The sequence below is a fragment of the Theropithecus gelada genome, chromosome 1, assembly GCF_003255815.1.
Source record: "Theropithecus gelada isolate Dixy chromosome 1, Tgel_1.0, whole genome shotgun sequence".
Classification (NCBI taxonomy): domain Eukaryota; kingdom Metazoa; phylum Chordata; class Mammalia; order Primates; family Cercopithecidae; genus Theropithecus; species Theropithecus gelada.
The window spans coordinates 47,359,079-47,376,523 of NC_037668.1; the positions used below are offsets into that span (position 1 = coordinate 47,359,079).

The 17,445-nt window shown below is 48.7% G+C and overlaps 1 protein-coding gene across 1 annotated transcript; it reads right to left on the bottom strand.

Moving 5' to 3' along the window:
- Positions 1-15,604: 15,604 nt before the first annotated feature.
- On the bottom strand, positions 15,605-16,837 carry RNF186 (ring finger protein 186). Its single transcript, XM_025354215.1, has one exon. It carries the CDS (start codon positions 16,664-16,666, stop codon positions 15,983-15,985), a length of 684 nt encoding a protein of 227 aa, XP_025210000.1. The 5' UTR covers positions 16,667-16,837; the 3' UTR covers positions 15,605-15,982.
- Between the last annotated feature and the right edge of the window lie 608 nt (positions 16,838-17,445).

Genomic DNA, 17,445 nt, shown 5'->3' on the forward strand with positions numbered 1-17,445 from the left:
TCTGACTCGCCAGCTGCGGGTCCCGACCTGGCTCGTCCCACCTCTGCCCCACTTCCACCACCCATCGCGACAGGGGTGCCGGCCTCTGCAGGTGACCGGCTAGTCCGCGGGGCCACATCTGTGTGTGGGTCCATTTACCCTCCAGGAAGCAGCGAGACAGCGCGGAGCGGGAGAAGGGACCTGCAGGGTTGGCCTTTGCAGAAACTGCCCGCGAAGGACTCGGCCACTAAAGCAGCGTGCCCCAAAGCCACGGCGATGGAAGAACTCTTCAAAAATGTATAATGTAAACAAAGAACCAGTCACAGAAACCGCCTTCCCGCACGTGTATGCAGCACTTTGTAGTTTGCAAAGTGTTCAGATATCTCAGTTCCTCCTGATTCTTCTTTCATTTTCCCTAACGCTAAGTTTGGTCCTGTCTCAGGGCCTCTGCCTGGAGGCTGCCGTGCCTGGAGGCTGCCGTGCCTGGGCTGCCGTGCTCTGCCTTCAGGCCTCCCTTTCCCCCAGTCCATTTCCCGCTTTCCATTCTGGTCTCCTCTCGGGATGCCATCTGAGAGTCTTCCCTGACCACCCAGCACATTCAGTCATTGAACAAATTTACTGAGCACCTACTACGTGCCAGGTACAGTTCTTTTTTCTCCTTCCTTCCTTCCTTCTCTCTCTCTCTTTCTTTTTTTCTTTCTTGATGGAGTCTCGCTCAGTCACCCAGGCTGGAGTGCAGTGGCCCGATCTCAGCTCACTCCAACCTCTGCCTCCTGGGTTCAAGCGATTCTCCTGCCTCAGCGTCCCTAGTAGCTGAGACTACAGGTGCGTGCCACCACACCCGGCTAATTTTTGTATTTTTAGTAGAGACGGGGTTTCACCATGTTGGCCAGGCTGGTCTCGAACTCCTGAGTTCAGGTGATCCACGCTCCTTGGCCTCCCGAAGTGCTGGGATAACAGGCCTGAGCTACTGCGGCCGGCCTGCGCCAGGTACAGTTCTAAAGGCTGTGGAATCATGCACCAGGCCTCCAGTCCTGTTCTATTTTAATCATAGTATTTATCACTCTGAAATTATTTTGTTCATTTTTCTGTTTCCTACTTTATGTTCTGCCTCTCCAACTTTTTTTTTGTTTGTTTTTTGAGGTGGAGTTTTGCTCTTGTTGCCCAGGGTGGAGTGCAATGGCTCGGTCTCGGCTCACTGCAACCTCTGCTTCCCAGATTCAAGCAATTCTCCTGCCTCAACCTCCCTAGTAGCAGGGATTACAGGTACCAGCCACCATGCCCAGCTAATTTTTGTATTTTTAGTAGAGATAGGGTTTTACCATGTTGGTCAGGCTGGTCTCGAACTCCTGACCTCAGGTGATCCACCCACTTCAGCCTCCCAATGTGCTGGGATTACAGGCGTGAGCCACTGTGCACAGCCCCAACTAGACTTTGAAAGCCCTGGAGGTGGGTGGGTTTAGGCTGCCTTGCTCTCCTCTGTGAGCCCAGCCCCAGGGGCTGTGCCTAGCACTTGTAGGTGCTAAAAAGAAGCACTTAATGAATGGATCTCTTTCCCCTAGCAACCCTGTGAAATTTCATCACACCCATTCTAAAGGAGAGGAAACCCAGGCTCAGGTGCAGACAGTGCAGAAGCCACAGCTAATGAGTGCCAGAGCTAGAGCATGAATCATCGCGGCCTCAGAGGCTGTTGCCCTTTCTCCCAGTGAAGACAGTCTAGGGTTATGGGAGGAAAAGGTACTGACGGGAGTCAGAGACCAGCATCACAGCTCAGAGCCTGGGACTCATGTACCTTGTGAAATGTTCCATCCTCCATCTGCTCATCTCCCCACTGGCCAATGAGGACCAAGAAGGGCAACTCTACCCACCCATGAAGTTATTGTGAGGGTCAAATGGGTCAATCATGTGTAGGCTTTAGGGGAATAAGGGGTTATATCTGAGCATGTGAGCTTTGTCAAGATAGAGAATTTCAGCCAGCCCTCCTCTCAATGTCTGGTAGCCCCTTCCAGCCAGATCAGCTTTGTGGGACCATGCATCACTCTACACTCCCCAGCTTAGCCCTGTCTCTAATTTGGTTGGAGACCTTTGGTTGGAGACCTGTTCAGGTCCACTGCACACAGGCCCTAATCCCATCATTGAGGCTATGGGTAGGAAAGATGGAGAAAATATGTTTACCCCTTTTGGTGCATGCTTTTGAGATTTTTTTATGTTTGGTATTGGTCATTGAAGAATTTCATCTCCTCTAAGTAACTCTACCCCAAAGGAATGTTTAGGGAGTTGTGGAAGGGGAAGCCTTCTAACGTACCATTGACTAATTCAACCAGGATGTGTGGAGTGGCTGGTAGGGTTCTAGACATTGAGGATATAGCAGGGGAAAGAATCAAAGTGTTTCCAGCGAAATCATGGAGCTTACATTCTGGTTTGCAGGATGGGTAGAGGGAGATGGACAATAAACAAACTGATTTTATTTTATTTTGTTATTATTATTTTTGAATGAGACTGAGCATTGCTCTGTTGCCTAGGCTGGAGTGCAGTGGCACAATCTCAGCTCACTGCAACCTCCACCATGGGGGTTCAAGCGATTCTCATGCCTCAGCCTTCTGAGTAGCTGGGTCTACAGGCGCACACCACCATGCCTGGCTAATTTTTTTGTATTTTTAGTAGAGATGGGGTTTCACCATGTTGGTCGGGCTGGTCTTGAACTCCTGACCTCAGGTGATCCGTCTGCCTTGGCCTCTCAGAGTGCTGGGTTCACAGGTGTGGGCCACCGCACCTGGCCTACAAGCTGATTTTAATCTGTTTTACAGAAAAAGTGAAGCAGGGAGGTCATGCTATAGAAGATGAAGCAGTCAGGGAACGCCTGCAGGTGATCTTTGAGGAGGCTATCAGGTTACAGGACACAGCATCCAAGGTAGACCCAGCAACTGCAAAGGTCTTGAGGTGGGAGTGTGGCTGGCCCTTATAAGAAAACGGTGTGAAAGGAGAATGGAGAGTGCTGGGGGAGAGTCCTGGATGAGATGAGATCAGACAGGTAGTGGGGGTCTTATCACTGAGCTTTTTAGAAATGCTGATGAGGGCTGGGTGCTGTGGCTCACCGCAGGAGTGCAGTGGCCTGATCTCAGCTCACTGCAACCTCTGCCTCCCGCCTGTAATCCCAGCACTTTGGGAGGCCAAGACAGGTGAGTCACTTTAGCCCAGGAGTTTGAGACCAGCCTGGGCAACATGGTGAAACCCCGTCTCTACAAAAAATAGAAAAATTAGCCAGGCATAGTAGGGCAAGCCTGTAGTCCCAGCTCCGTGGAGGGCGGAGGTTGCAGTGAGCCATGTTTGTACCACTGGACTCTAGCCTGGGCGATAAAGCAAGACTCGGGTTCAAAAAAAAAAAAAATTTTTTTTTTTTATTGAGACGAAGTCTCGCTCTGTCACCCAGGCTGGAGTGCAGTGGCCGGATCTCAGCTTACTGCAAGCTCCGCCTCCTGGGTTTATGCCAGTCTCCTGCCTCAGCCTCCTGAGTAGCTGGGACTACAGGCGCCTATCACCTTACCCGGCTAGTTTTTTGTATTTTTTAGTAGAGACGGGGTTTCACCGTGTTAGCCAGGATGGTCTCGATCTCCTGACCTCGTGATCCGCCCGTCTTGGCCTCCCAAAGTGCTGCGAATATAGGCTTGAGCCACCGCACCCGGCCAAAAAAATTTTTTTTTTTATTTTTAAAAATCTTTTTAAAAAGGTTTTAGGCTTAGGGGTACATGTGCAGGTTTGTCATACAGGTAAACTCGTGTCACAGGGGGTCTGTTGTGCAGTTTATTTCATCACCCAGGTATTAAGCCTAGTACCCAATAGTTGTTTTTTCTGCTCCTCTCCTTCCTCCCAACCTCCACCCTCAAATAGGTCCCAGCATCTATTATTCCCTTTTCTGTGTTCATGAGTTCTCATCATTTAGCTCCCACTTGTAAGTGAGAACATGAGGTATTTGCTTTTCTGTTCCTGCATTAGTTTGCTAAGGATAATAGCCTCCAGCTACATCCATATTCCTGCAGAAGAGGTGATCTCATTCTTTTTCATGACTGCATAGTATTCCATGGTATATATGTAACACATTTTCTTTCTCCAATCTGTCATTGATGAGCATTTAGGTTGATTCTATGTCTTTGCTAGTGGCTCACAGGTATTTCAAATGTGTGGGCAGGGCCAGGAGCCACTGATGTAGGGCCTTGTCTACTCAGTTAGGGGTGTGGATGGAGAGTTGTAGAGGGTTGAGGGCAGTGAATTGACGTGACCTCACCTTTTAAAAAGATCCCATTGGCTGCTGTGTGGAGGGCAGAGAGACAAGAGTGGACAGAGGAAGCTGGTTAGGAGGCTGTTGCAATAGTCCAGGCCAGAAAGAGGCCTGTATTTATTAAGCACCTACTATGGCTAGGCACAAGAGCATATAATGGAAACAGAGGTTACTGGGTCCTCCCTTGGCCCTACTCCATTCAGAATTTCTCAGGGATGTGGGAGCCTAGGAATTTGTATTTTTAACATGCTCCCCTGGTGATTCTGATCATCAGTCAGGTTCGGAACAACTAAATTATTGGACTTAATTTTTCTGGAAATTCTAGAAATCACCATAAATACTGCTTAGGGAGCACTGTCCTTGTTGCTGGCTCCATGTGCCTTCCATATATACCTTCTATCCTTCAGCCCTATGCAGTGTATATGATTATTAGCCCTGTTTCTCAGAGGAAGGAACTGAGGCGCAGAGAGGAATAACCTGGCCAGGATCACTGAGCTACAAGGTGGCAGAGTCAGGATTGGAACTGGGGTCTGGCTGATTCTGCTATCCTGCCCTTGATATTTACACCTGAATATCAATACAAGTTCAATGATATTTAGATGAGTTGCGGATAATGGATCCTCAATGAGAGAAGCCTCCTTTGCTATGTCCCGTTGATGTCTCTCCTCCTAGGACCGACGTGAGGGCTGGCCTGGCCTGGGTGTTTGTTGAGTGGAACTAAATTCTAGGGGTGATATCACTGAGGGCAGCCCATATTCTTTCCCATAGAGGATCCCTATGATGCTGTTGTGCTGAACTGAATGAGCCAGAAGGCCATTTATGGTCACTTCTTTCCTTACCACACTCAGAAGTAAACTGAGCTCCCCTGGGGAGGGATTGGACACTCCCTTAGAGGAAGGCCAGGGTGGAGGTAACTTTGGACGATGTGTGGCTACCATGGATGTGACATTGCTTAGCAATCTCTTGTTTGTGTTTCCAAGCCATCTTTGACCCAAAGAACTGAATAATTTTATGGTAATTGGACAATCAACTGGAATTGGCAGAGCTAAGTGTTGGGGGTTTGGAGTCAAAGCCATTTGGGTTAATAATTCCCCTCACTGTTTTCTTTTTTCTTTTTTTTTGAGATGAAGTCTCGCTTTGTCGCCTAGGCTGGAGTGCAATGGTGCCATCTTGGCTCACTGCAACTTCTGCCTCCTGGGTTCAACCAATTCTCCTGCCTCAGCCTCCCGAGTAGCTGGGATTATAGGCACATGCCACCACGCTTGGCTAATTTTTGTATTTTTAGTAGAGGTGGGGTTTTGCCATGTTGGCCAGGCTGGTCTCGAACTCCTGACCTCAAATGATCTGCTCGCCTCGGCCTCCCAAAGTGCTGGGATTACAGGCGTGAGCTGCCGTGCCCGGACACCCCTCAATGTTTTCATGTGTTAGGTAGTAATTTTGTAGTCTCCTGCCATATCTCTTACACAGAGGTTTGGGTCATGACCTCTACCTGCTTCTTATCTAAGAATGCTTTGCACTTGCCCTGGTCTGATATTTTCTAATGTGTGAGACCCATATCACTGGTGGTACATGAAGTGCCTCTACCTGGTACATGAACTTGCATTAAATCACCTTGAATCACATAGTAAGAAAGCGATTCCCTTCAATCCTTGTTCTGTTGGGATTGTTTGATGCTATTGAATCTTTAAAACTCCTCTATCATTTGCTAATCTTTCCTTTTTAATGAAGGAAAATAGGCCTCAGGTCAAAGCGTAGCTTTAGACAGCCTCACAGCTATCTAAAATGTTGAGTTAGGATTTAATTATTTGTTTATTTAGTAAACTTTTTATTTTGGAAGGATTTTAGATTGACTGCAAAGACAGTTAAAGAGTTCTTATCTAAGAACCATATACCTTTCACCCTGTTTTTCCCCAGTGTTAGCATCTTATGTAAACATATGGTACATTTGTCAAGACAAAGAAACTGGTATTGGGTATTGGTACTTACTGTTAACTAAAGTATGGAATTTATCAGTTTTCCATTAATGTCCTTTTACTGTTCCAGAATCCAATCTAGGACACCACATTGCATTCAGTGTTATTTATTTATTTATTGAGACAGGGTCTTGCTCTGTTGCCCAGGGTGGAGTGCAGTGGTACAATCATGGCTCACTGCAGCCTCTACCTCCTGGGCTCAAACGATCCTCCTGCCTCAGCCTCCTGAGCAACTGAGACTACAGGTGCACACCACCACACCAGCTAATTTTTATATATTTTTGTAGAGAAAGAGTCTCACTAGGTTTGCCAACGCTGGTCTCAAACTTCTAGACTCAAGTGATCTTCCCATCTCAGCCTCCCAAAGTGTTGGGATTACAGGTGTGAGCCATTGTGTCTGGCCAGCATGACTTTATTAAGGGAAAAATCAGGCCCAGTATTAAGGAGAAGCCAGGTCCTGGAGGCCTTGCTAAGGAGGGTGTAATTTACCTTGAGGGCAAGGAAGAACCACCCGTTTTAAACAAGGTTGAAATTTGTTCTTTTCTGAAGGCCCCTTTCTGGCTGCAGTGTGGAGAATGAACTTACTGCAGGGCAATGCTGGAGGCAGTAGTGACCAACAGAGCTGGATGAAAGCTTTCTCTCCAGGGCAATTAGCAAAGCTCTGAAACTCAGTGCAACAAGTGTGGACAGAGCAGGCATCTCAGCATAAGATTGAACCAGGCCAGGCGCAGTGGCTGAGCACTTTGGGAGGCCGAGGTGGGCGGATCACGAGGTCAAGAGATCGAGACCATCCTGGCCAACATGGTGAAACCCCATCTCTACTAAAAATATGAAAATTAGCTGGGCATGATGGCATGCACCTGTAGTCCCAGCTACTCGGGAGGCTGAGGCAGGAGAATCGCTTGAATCCGGGAGGTGGTGGTTGCAGTGAGCTGAGTTCACGTCACTGCACTCCAACCTGGTGACACAGCAAGACTCTGTCTAAAAAAAAAAAGAAAAGAAAAAAAAAAAAAAGATTGAACCAGACAACAGAGTCTCAGACCAAACTCTTAGACCCTATAGTGTTATTATATTCGGTGTAACTTTTTAAAAGCTATGATGTACAGACAGAAAAAGCACATAGAGGATGTAGGCACTGTTTACAAATAATTATACAGTAAATACCCACCTGTATAACTACCACCTAAGTCAAAAAATAGAACAGGCCCAGTGCAGTAGCTCATGCCTGTAATCCCAGCATTTTTGAGAGACTGAGGCAGGAGAATCCCTTCATCCCAGGAGTTCAAGACCAACCTGGACAACACAGCAAAACCTTACTAAAAAAAAACACAAAAAACAAAAAGTTAGTTGGGTGGATACAGTGAGCTATAATCGCACCACTGCACTCCAGCCCGGGTGACAAAGCAATATTCTGTCTCAAAGAAAAAAAAAAAAATAGAACATTACCAACATTACCGGTGTCCCAGAAGCCTCTCCCTAGTCAGAACCTCCTTCCCCTCCCAGAGATACTCTCTTCCATGATTATTCAAGTTTCATTCAGCTGTTTTACTTTAGTAAGTATGTGTAGATCTTGTTTCCCCAGGTTGTGCGATGGTGATGGGGTGGGGGTGGTCAGGAGTGTCCCTTAAATTGTACACCTTCCCAGGCACCTGATAGGCTGATGGGACAGGAGGGCACCCACTCTGTGTTGAGACCAGTGCAGGTGTTGTATATGTTGTCTAATTGGATTGCCATAAAATCTGTATCAGGCAGGCCTGATGAGCCTACATTTCCCAATTCAGGGAAAGCACATACCGTGCCCAATGTCACACAGAGTGTAAATGATAGATGTTGGATTTTGTTTTTGTTTTTGTTTTTTTGTTGTTGTTGTTGTTGTTTTGAGACAAAGTCTCACTCTGTAGCCCAACCTGGAATGCACTGGCACTATCTTGACTCACTGCAACCTCCACCTCCTGGGTTCAAGCTATTCTCCTGCCTCAGCCCCCCAAATAACTGGGATTACAGGTGCCTGCTACCATGCCCAGCTAACTTTGTGTGTATTTTTAGTAGAGAGGGGATTTTGCCATGTTGGCCGGGCTGGTCCTGAACTCCTGACCTCAGGTGATCCACCTGCCTCAGCCTCCCAAAGTGCTAGGATTACAGGTGTGAGCCACTGCATCTGGCCCTAGAAGTTGATTTTGAACCCAGGTCTGTCTTCACTGAGGGCTCTGTTCTTTCCTTGGCTTGTTCTGGTGGGGGTAGGGGAAGGTGAGGGAGGATGGGAATGACGCGGAGGGGCAGGGGAATGTTAGGTACGGGGACTAAGAGGGGGCTTTAGAGCCGGACTGGCCTGCCTGGCTTCGCATCCCAGCCCTGCCACTCGGGCACATTGCTGACCTTCTCTGACCTTCTCTATGCCTCAGTTTCCTGCCTGATAGGGGTTTTGTGTTGATTCTACAAGAAGATGTGTAAAATGCCCAGCACAATAAATCATCACACATACCTCATGGGGTTGTCGTGAAGAATACAAGAGTTAAGTTTAGTTCAGGAAGCTTTTAGAACAGAACCTGCAGGCGGGAACTACTCATGAGCATTGGCCACTAATATTGTTCTTTTCCCTTTCCCTCACTTTCACGGGTGTGCAATGAGCTGCAGTTGCTTTGAAATTGCTGCATCTACAGTGACTTTGCAGACTGTTTTCTTCTGCAGATTGACTTCAGTGAAGGGCTCTGGCTGGGTGTCTGGAGAACTAGAGCTTGTTTCTTCTGGGGATCATGAGGCCAATGGAGTGGAAGCTGGCTTCCTCTAACAGTGCTGGCCTGAGCTCCACTCCATGTTTCCTGTCTGACCCTACTTGTAGGCAGAGCTAACATGGGCACCACTCTCCTGGGCCTGACGTCAGGGCAGCCTCCCCACAAGGTCAGTCTGGCTCTTAGGAGGGTGGGAACGTGTGATAGGAGGGCTCCTGACCACCTGGCCTGTGGCATTGCTTCTTGCCTGGCCTCTGGAAGGGCCGAGGCCCATGGTGGGATTTTTCAGCAGCCAGGATCCTGGACAGCTCCTGTATTTGGTCAGGGATATTGGTTGCAAGCAATAGAAACTGATTCAGGCTATCGGAAGAAAAAAAGTTAATTGTAGAGAAGGAAACAGACTTCAGTGAATCAACCAGAGGGGAAGCACAGATATGGGGACGATCTGGTTTGCTACAGCAGCTGCTGCGGCCGCTTTCAAACATTCATTTCTCCTTGCATCACCGGCTCCAGATTCAAAGTTCTGGAAAAGAGCATCCGAATGGAATAACTTGGATCAGGGGTTAATAATTGGGAACCGGGCTGCACAGCAGGAGGTGAGTGGCAGGCAAGCGAGTGAAGCTTCATCTGTATTTACAGCCACTCCCCATCGCTCACATTACCACCTGAGCTCCACCTCCTGTCAGATCAGTGGCTGCATTAGATTCTCATAGGAGCATGAACCTTACTGTGAACTGTGCATGCGAGGGATCTAGATTGCATGCTCCTTATGAGAATCTAATGCCTGATGATCTGTCACTGTCTCCCATCCCCAGATGGGACTGTCTGGTTGCAGGAAAACAAGCTCAAGGCACCTACTGATTCTACATTATGGTGAGTTGTATAATTATTTCATTATATGTTACAATGTAATAAAATAGAAATAAAGTGCACAATAAATGTAATGTGCTTGAATCATCCTGAAACCATCCCCCCATCCTGCCCCGCCTTCCCTCTGTCCATGGAAACATTGTCTTCCATGAAACTGGTTCCTGGTGCCAAAAAGGTTGAGGAGTATTGACTTCGATCATGTCATGGCTGCAGGTGAAACAGGGTGGTGAGTTGGGGGAGGACCAGGGCCCCGCTTGGTATAGTGGTTGCTGGTGGGACTCTCCCTTCAACAAGATTAGACACAGGGCAGTTTCCTTAGATAGGGAGAGCGAGGGTGGCTGAATCAATCCAAGAGTTGAAGGAAAGAAGAGAAGACAAATGTCCACTGTAGTCCTGTCCTCCTTGAGCAAACAGGCTCTTACAGTGGGTACCTCAGTGTCCTAAAAGAGAAGCTGGCCTGCTTCTCACTGCAGACAGGCTGCTGAGAGAAACCGTGGAGAGTGGAAAGTGCAGATGTAGCCCTGGAGTCAGTCAGGTTAAATTCTAGGACCTTACCCGTTGGCTTGTGACCTTGGGCAAATGCCTTACCTCCCTGGGTTTTAACTCTTTCGTCTGTGAAATGGATAATAATTCAGCAATTCTTATGCTTGCTGTCTGACTGCACATCGGGCAGAGATGCAGACTAAGGATCATTCAGGAACTGTAGGCTCTGATTCTTACTCCATCTACAACATCTTGGGCATTTGGAGGGTAAACATAGGGCTTCTCTGAGCATTGATTTTTCCATCTACACAATGGGAAAAGAAAATATGACCTGGTTTTGGGAGTCAACCAGACATGATTCTGAGGCTGACACTGCTACTTACCTGCTGTAAGACTCTGGGCAAGTTACTCCACTGAACTTGAAGTAGCTCGGGTTGATGGGCACAGTGCAAGCACGGGCACAGAAGAGGTGCTCTATTGGCTTCCTAGGGTGGCCACCCTCCTAAGGTGCCACTGACTGGCTTAATCAAGAGAAATGTGTGGTCTCACACAGTTCTGGAGATTAGGAGTGCAATGTCAAGTGTCAACAGGGTTGGTTCCTGCTGAGGGCTGAGACACAATCTGTTCCGGGTCTCTCCTCGCTTCTAGTGTTTTCCTGGCAATTTTTGTCATCCTTGGGGCTGCAGATGCATCACCCTGATCTCTGCCTCCATCTTTACATGGCCTTCTCCCTGTGTCTTCACAGCATCTTCGCTCTATACACGTGTGTCTGTGTCCAAATGTCCCCTCTTTATAAGGACGTCAGTTATAGTGGATTAGCACCCACCCTAATGACCTTATTTTAACTCAATTACCTCTGTTTCCAAAGAAGGTCACACCCTGGGGGTTAGGACTCCAACATATCTTTTTTGGGGGAACACAATTCCACCCGTAACAGGTGCTCAGCATCTATTAATTTCCCTACCTCATCAAATAAGATTGCATATCCTGCTCAGGACCTGGCACAGAGCAGAACCTCAAGAAGTATTTGTTGAATAAAAGAATGAGTGGATTCTAGATTCCATGGTGTGGGTTTTTTTTTTTTTTTTTTTGCTGTTGTTCATTTGTTTGTTTGTTTGTTTGTTTGAGACTGAGTCTTGCTCCGTCACCCAAGTTGGAGTGCAGTGGCACCATCTCGGCTCACTGTAACCTCCACCTCCCGGGTTCAAGCTATTCTCCTGCCTCAGCCTCCCAAGTTGCTCAGATTACAGGTTCATGCCACCATGCCTGGCTGATTTTTGTATTTTTAGTAGAGGCAGGATTTCACCATGTTGGCCAGGCTGGTTTTGAACTCCTGACCTCAAGTGATCCGCCCACCTCAGCCTCCCAAAGTGCTGGGATTACAGACGTGAGCCACTGCGCCCGGCCTCCATGGTGTTTTGAATTCTCCAGAGAGTTCTCTACTCTGTGGAGTGCTCCCAGAGATACACCCTCCCCCACTTTAAAAGAGTGATTTCAAGATACTCTAACAAAAATATAAAGTTCATGAGAACACCTCCAGGCACATCCAAGAACTTGGATCTGACTTCTGTTTTTAATGAGCTCAATGCTGTTCCCACAGCCAGAGAAATTGCGGGAAAGTCCTTCCTTCCCAGAACGGCTCTGCTTTGCCACGGATAAAGAATTATTTGTTTTAGGAAAGCTTGAAAAACTTCCTCCAGTCATGTGAAAAGGCGTTCCAACAGTGAACAGGAGGCCCTAGCAATAAATCAAGTGAGGCAAGAAAGTGGCTCTGGGAGATGGGACAGGTAGATTCCCACAACCCTCTGTCCCAGGCACCCACTAAATCAGGAAGCTGTCACTGAATGAGAGGATGCCAGAGCTTCTTAATTCTTCAGTCTTGAGGGTGGGGGACCCACATAACTTGATCACTTATGATGTGCTAGAATGTTCCATCTGGTACAGCAAAGAGACTCAAAGCCCAGGCTCTGGAGTTAAACTCCTACAGTCTACCCTTGGCCCCACCACCATCTCACTCTGTGACCTTGGGCATGTTCCTTCACCTCTCTGTGCCTCAAAGTCCTCACTGATAATTTGAGAACAATAAGAGTACCTCCTTTATAGCATATGTGATAATATATGTAATACACATTGCAGGGTGCATTTAGATAATGTCAACAATTTTTGTTATTATCATATTGTTGAGGATGCTGCTGGTGCTGAGGCTGATCATGGAAAAGGTGAATTCTAGTGCCCAGGTTTATTAAATGTCTGTTCTCATCATTCCCATTAGGGATTTCTAGACTCAGTCCCATCTCTCTGTCTCTCCCTGTCTTCCCCTCCCTTCTTTAGCTCCTTAGTGCTCAACCTTGGATTATTTCACTGATTCCCCAGCAACCCTAGGAGGTATGTATCATAACCTCAGTTTCATGGGTAAGAACCTGAGACGTAGAAAGACCAAGGGACTCTTAGGTGGATAACTGGAATTCAAGCCAGTATGTCTGCCTCTAAGGCTGCTGCATGGGGAGATGGGCCTGATGGGAATGAAATTTGGCCTCTCCCTATAATTTCTTTTCATCATTAGGACCTCCCCCTAGGACCTAGGCTCAGACTTCACCGCCAGACTGGCCTGCCCTGGACAATGCTCCACACTCGACTGGCTGCCCCCTGCTGGCTGTCAAGCTGAACAGGCCCCAAGAAACCCATTTACCTAAGAAGGCCAATGGTGGCTGATAAAAGCAGTCCACTAGACAGTGGACGTGCATCCAGCAGCACCCTGAATCCTCACGGAGGCCCCGGGAAGAGTGTATCTCCCACCTGCCACTTTACAGGTGACCAAACTAAGGCTCAGAGAAGTTCTGTATCTCCCTCCTGTTGCACACCGGGTCAGAGTTTGGATTTGAGCCCCGGGCTGGCTCTCTGGTTTCTTCCAATCACATTCTTTTGCAGGATGTCTATTTCCTCTGCTATGTCTTTTTCCTTTGCTCTCTTCCAGGGCAGACTGGGTTGATTCTGGCCTCTGGTGCTCTCTGTTCCCATGCTGCCAGGGCCAGAGGATGACTGAGACCAGCTGAGCTTCTAAAAGGCTGGTGATTGCAGTGTCTGAACACCTTTACCCAGGGGGACGGAGGGCATATTGGTTGGGGAACTATCACATGCCAGGAATGATGACAGGAAATCTCACTATTATAAATCACTCTTACAAATCTCACTATTTTCTGGTTTTCACAATGTAAGATTCAGGGAAGTAAAGAGACCTGCTTAAGGGCAACAGTGGGGCAGGTGAGGTCTCAAACCTGGGACTCCAATGTTTCTGCTGGCCTAACTCACTGCAGAGGAGGCTAGAGCAGGGTAGTAGAAGTCTGCAGGAGAGCCATTCTATTTTTATCATTCTCTTTTCTTTTTTTTAATTAAAAAAATTTTTTTTGAGATGGAGTGTTGCTTTATCACCCAGGCTGGAGTGCAATGGGACGATCTCAACTTACTGCAACCTCTGCCTTCCAGGCTCAAGTAATTCTCCTGCCTCAGCCTCCTGGGTAGCTGGGATTGCAGGTGCCTGCCACCATGCCCAGTTAATTTTTTTTGTATTTTTAGCAGAGATTGGGTTCCACCATGTTGGCCAGGCTGGTCTTGAACTCCTGACCTCAAGTGATCCGCCTGCCTCAGCCTCCCAAAGTGTTGGGATTACAGGGGTGAACCACCGTGCCTGGCTTATCATTCTCTTTTCTTTTCTTTAGCATGGATCACAGATTCTAAAGTTCTCTGGCCTCTCTGAGCAGCTGACTGCTGGAATTTGGAGGCTCCTGAATATTAGTTTCCTGTTCTCCATGCACTTCTCAAAAACCCTCATGTGGTGATCAGATTCCCACTTATTTTGGAGTTGCACACAAAGCAAGCAGCATCATGAGGCAGAAGGAGCCCTGGGTTATCTCGAGGGAGCTCAGGCATTGACTGTGCAATCTTAGGCAGGCGAATTCACCTCTCTGATCCTCAAGCTCCTCCTCTGCAAGAGAGAGATCATAATGGCCTGTACTTCGTAAGGTTATTGTGAAGATAAACTAGATAGTGCATGGAAAGCAGTTAGTGCGGTACTCAGCACAGAGTAAGTACTGGATTAACAAGTATCCACCATTATTATGGTAGAAATGGTGTCATTAGCAACTGAAACCTTGGGGGGAGGTTTTGATCTTGGTGAAGGTTCTGAGAAATATTACAGATCAAATAGGAGTGGAGAACTGAGTTGGGAGGGAATGTTCCTTGCCTATCCCACTGGCAGCTATCCCAAACTGACATGCCCGGGGCCAGCTCAGGAAATGCCCAGTGACCCTCTTCAGCCTGGGAGACACGGTGTTCTTCAGGCCCACTTGGTCTGGCTTTAAGCTGTGGGTCTGTGCATGCCCACACACACTCATAGTCTCTCAGCACCAGTCGCCATTAGGGCCAATGGCATGGGTGTCAGACTTGCCCTGAGACAACAGCACTCCTGTGAGGTTTCAAGTCTGTTTCCCATTTCTGGGGCCTTTGGAAGGAAATAATATGTCTCCTCCCACCCTCTGCTCATCTGCCCTCCCACATAAACCCCCGGCTGAGGCCTGCCCCTGGCAACCATGGAAAGTCATTTCCTCCAGCCAATGCCTCCCCTGTGTTAAGAAGCAGACATGGTGGAGAGAAGGCACAAAACACCCTTGCGACTTGCAGGGTGGGGTGGGAAAGGTGGGGTTATTGGTGAGGACTGTTGCATTTATGGGGCCTCTTATCTTTATGACAAAACCTCAGTAGGACTTGAGATGCAATAACAAAGAAAGTAACATCCATAAAGATCTATTTCTAACGTGTGGGCCTGAGCAATAGGTGGGCAGCTGGCCCCGCCTGTATGTGGACTGCAGTCCTTGTAACCCCGAGTTTTGCTGCTGAGTCAGGGCCTGGTGGCACGGAGTGGGGAGCTCTTAGTGAGGATGCTGGGAGCCCCAAACCCTGCCCTCTCCTCCCCTCCCCAACTCTGCCAGCTAAATGTGGGACTCCCGCTGCAGCTTCAGAAACACCATCCCTTCACCCACATTTTGTCTCCTCAACCCTAGGGTCAACTCCATGGGAGACCCAAACAACCAGGACACTTGCCGAGGCTAGGCTGGGCACGAGATGCACAGTGTTAGAGGAAGCACAGTGGGACCTCCCCGTGGACTCCAAGCTCCCAGGAGGGAAAATGTGTAACAATGGGAAATGTGAACCAACTGCTGCCCCCAACACACACACACACAAAAAACAAAGGAAAACAAGAAAACAAAACCAGCTACATAAATTGCAAAAAAAAAAAAAAAAAAAAAGGAACCAGTTCTATTCTACAATAGCATCAATACTGCAATACTTTCATCAAGTTATATAAAGAAAAACCAGGAACATTGGCATAAGAGGAACAGGAGCTTCCCCCATCTTGTCGTGTTCAAGTAGTTTGTGTCTGCTCCCCCAGCCCCCAGCAGTTTAGCTGTGCTATCCCAAGGGCAAGTGCAAGCCTGTCATCCAAGCGTGTAATTCTTGACCCAGGCTGGCCATCTCGGCTTTGGCTTGCAAGTCCTGCTGGCATGTGATTTCCCAAAGGAGCCAGTCTTAGTCCATAACCCCTTACCCTGTTCATTGTGGAAGTCCGGGGGCCCAAGGGCAGAAAGGGCTGCAGGGGCAGCCTCATCAGAGGGCACTCAGGCAATGGAAGAGATGTGGCTGTGTTTCTGCTCTCTGCAGAAGAGAGTCCTGGAGGAGGGCCAGCAGCTGCCCCGGCTGCTGGGGAGGCAGCAGAAGAGGGTGGACATCAGCAGGGCCAGGGCGATGATGAAGGTGAGCACCCACCGTAAGACACCCGGGTAGATGAAGGGCCCGATGAGGATGATGAGCAAAGCCAGCAGGAGTAGGTGTGCGGCCAGGCGCCGGGCTGCCACGTGGTTTGCACTTACTTCATCCTGTCCATCCTCTCCCACCAAGCTGGGGTGCCCTGCTGCCAAGTCAGCAGGACCCGTCAGCTCCTGAGGACAGAGCGGCACCTCTGTGCATGGCTGGGCCAGCTGCCTCACCACCGCCTCGTGGTCGCGCAGGCTGCAGATGAGGCCCCCGGGGACGGTGGTGACCTTGCGGCACAGTGGGCAGGTGATGGACCAGGTGTTGTCCTGCACGCATAGCAGGAGCTTCAGGCAGATGGCACAGAAGGCATGCTGGCAGGCCAGTAGCTTGGGCGACCGGGGACAGCTGTAGGGCTCCCGGCACACCAGACACTCCAGGTCACGTTCTGTGGAGCCATGATGACCCCCGGCGGGAGCCACAGCGGTGGTGGTTGTGGTGGCTCCTGCGGAGATGGGCTGGGGCTGTTGCAGGGTCTTGGTGCAGGCCATTCTGGGCACAGGGACCAGTGGGACACTGTTGCTCAGCACCTGGGCATTGGCAGAGAGTGTCAGCTGGCGCCGCTGGGACTTGGATGGAGTCTGCCTCTCCTTTTCACTCTGGCCAGGTGCCTGTTGACAACAGCTGTCTGACACTCCTCTTTCCCAGAGCTGCCCAGCTTGTTTCTTGGCTTACGTTGTCCCGTCAGTTATTATTATTTATTTTCTCAAATCCTAGGGTTAATCAGTAACTTGCGGGTCTGGAGACTTTGAATTGCCTGATAGGAGGGCAAAGTGGGCAGGGTCTAGTGAATCAGGACTTTCCTGTTGGGGCCAAGTGCCTGGTGGGTGGCTCAAGCTTTGGGATGCATCAGAATCCAACTCTCTCACCCCCACTTCCCAGGTCCCTGAACCTTTTATTTTTTTTATTTAACTTTTTTTTTTTTTTTTTTTTGAGACGGAGTCTCTTTCTCTCACCCAGGTTGGAATGCAGCGGCGCGATCTCGGCTCACTGGCATCTACAAATCTGCACAATTAACAGACAACCCTATGAGTCGGACATAGGTGGATTGGGGGACCCCGCTTTCTCAGACGCAACCTTTTGGATGTCAGGATGAGTGGAACAAAGTTTGTTTGCGCTTGGAACACATTTATAGGCAGGTGGCCTTGGGAATAGGAGGGGAGAGGTAGAAAAGTGAGTGGAAGGAGCACAAAGCCCAGCCCAATGCAGAAAAACAAAAACCACATACAGTGCACAGGTGTTTGGCACCTGCTACTGTATTCATTTCCTT

Coding starts and splice junctions, on each gene's coding strand:
- RNF186 (XM_025354215.1), bottom strand. CDS start 16,666: ATGGCCTGCACCAAGACCCTGCAACAGCCCCAGCCCATCTCCGCAGGA.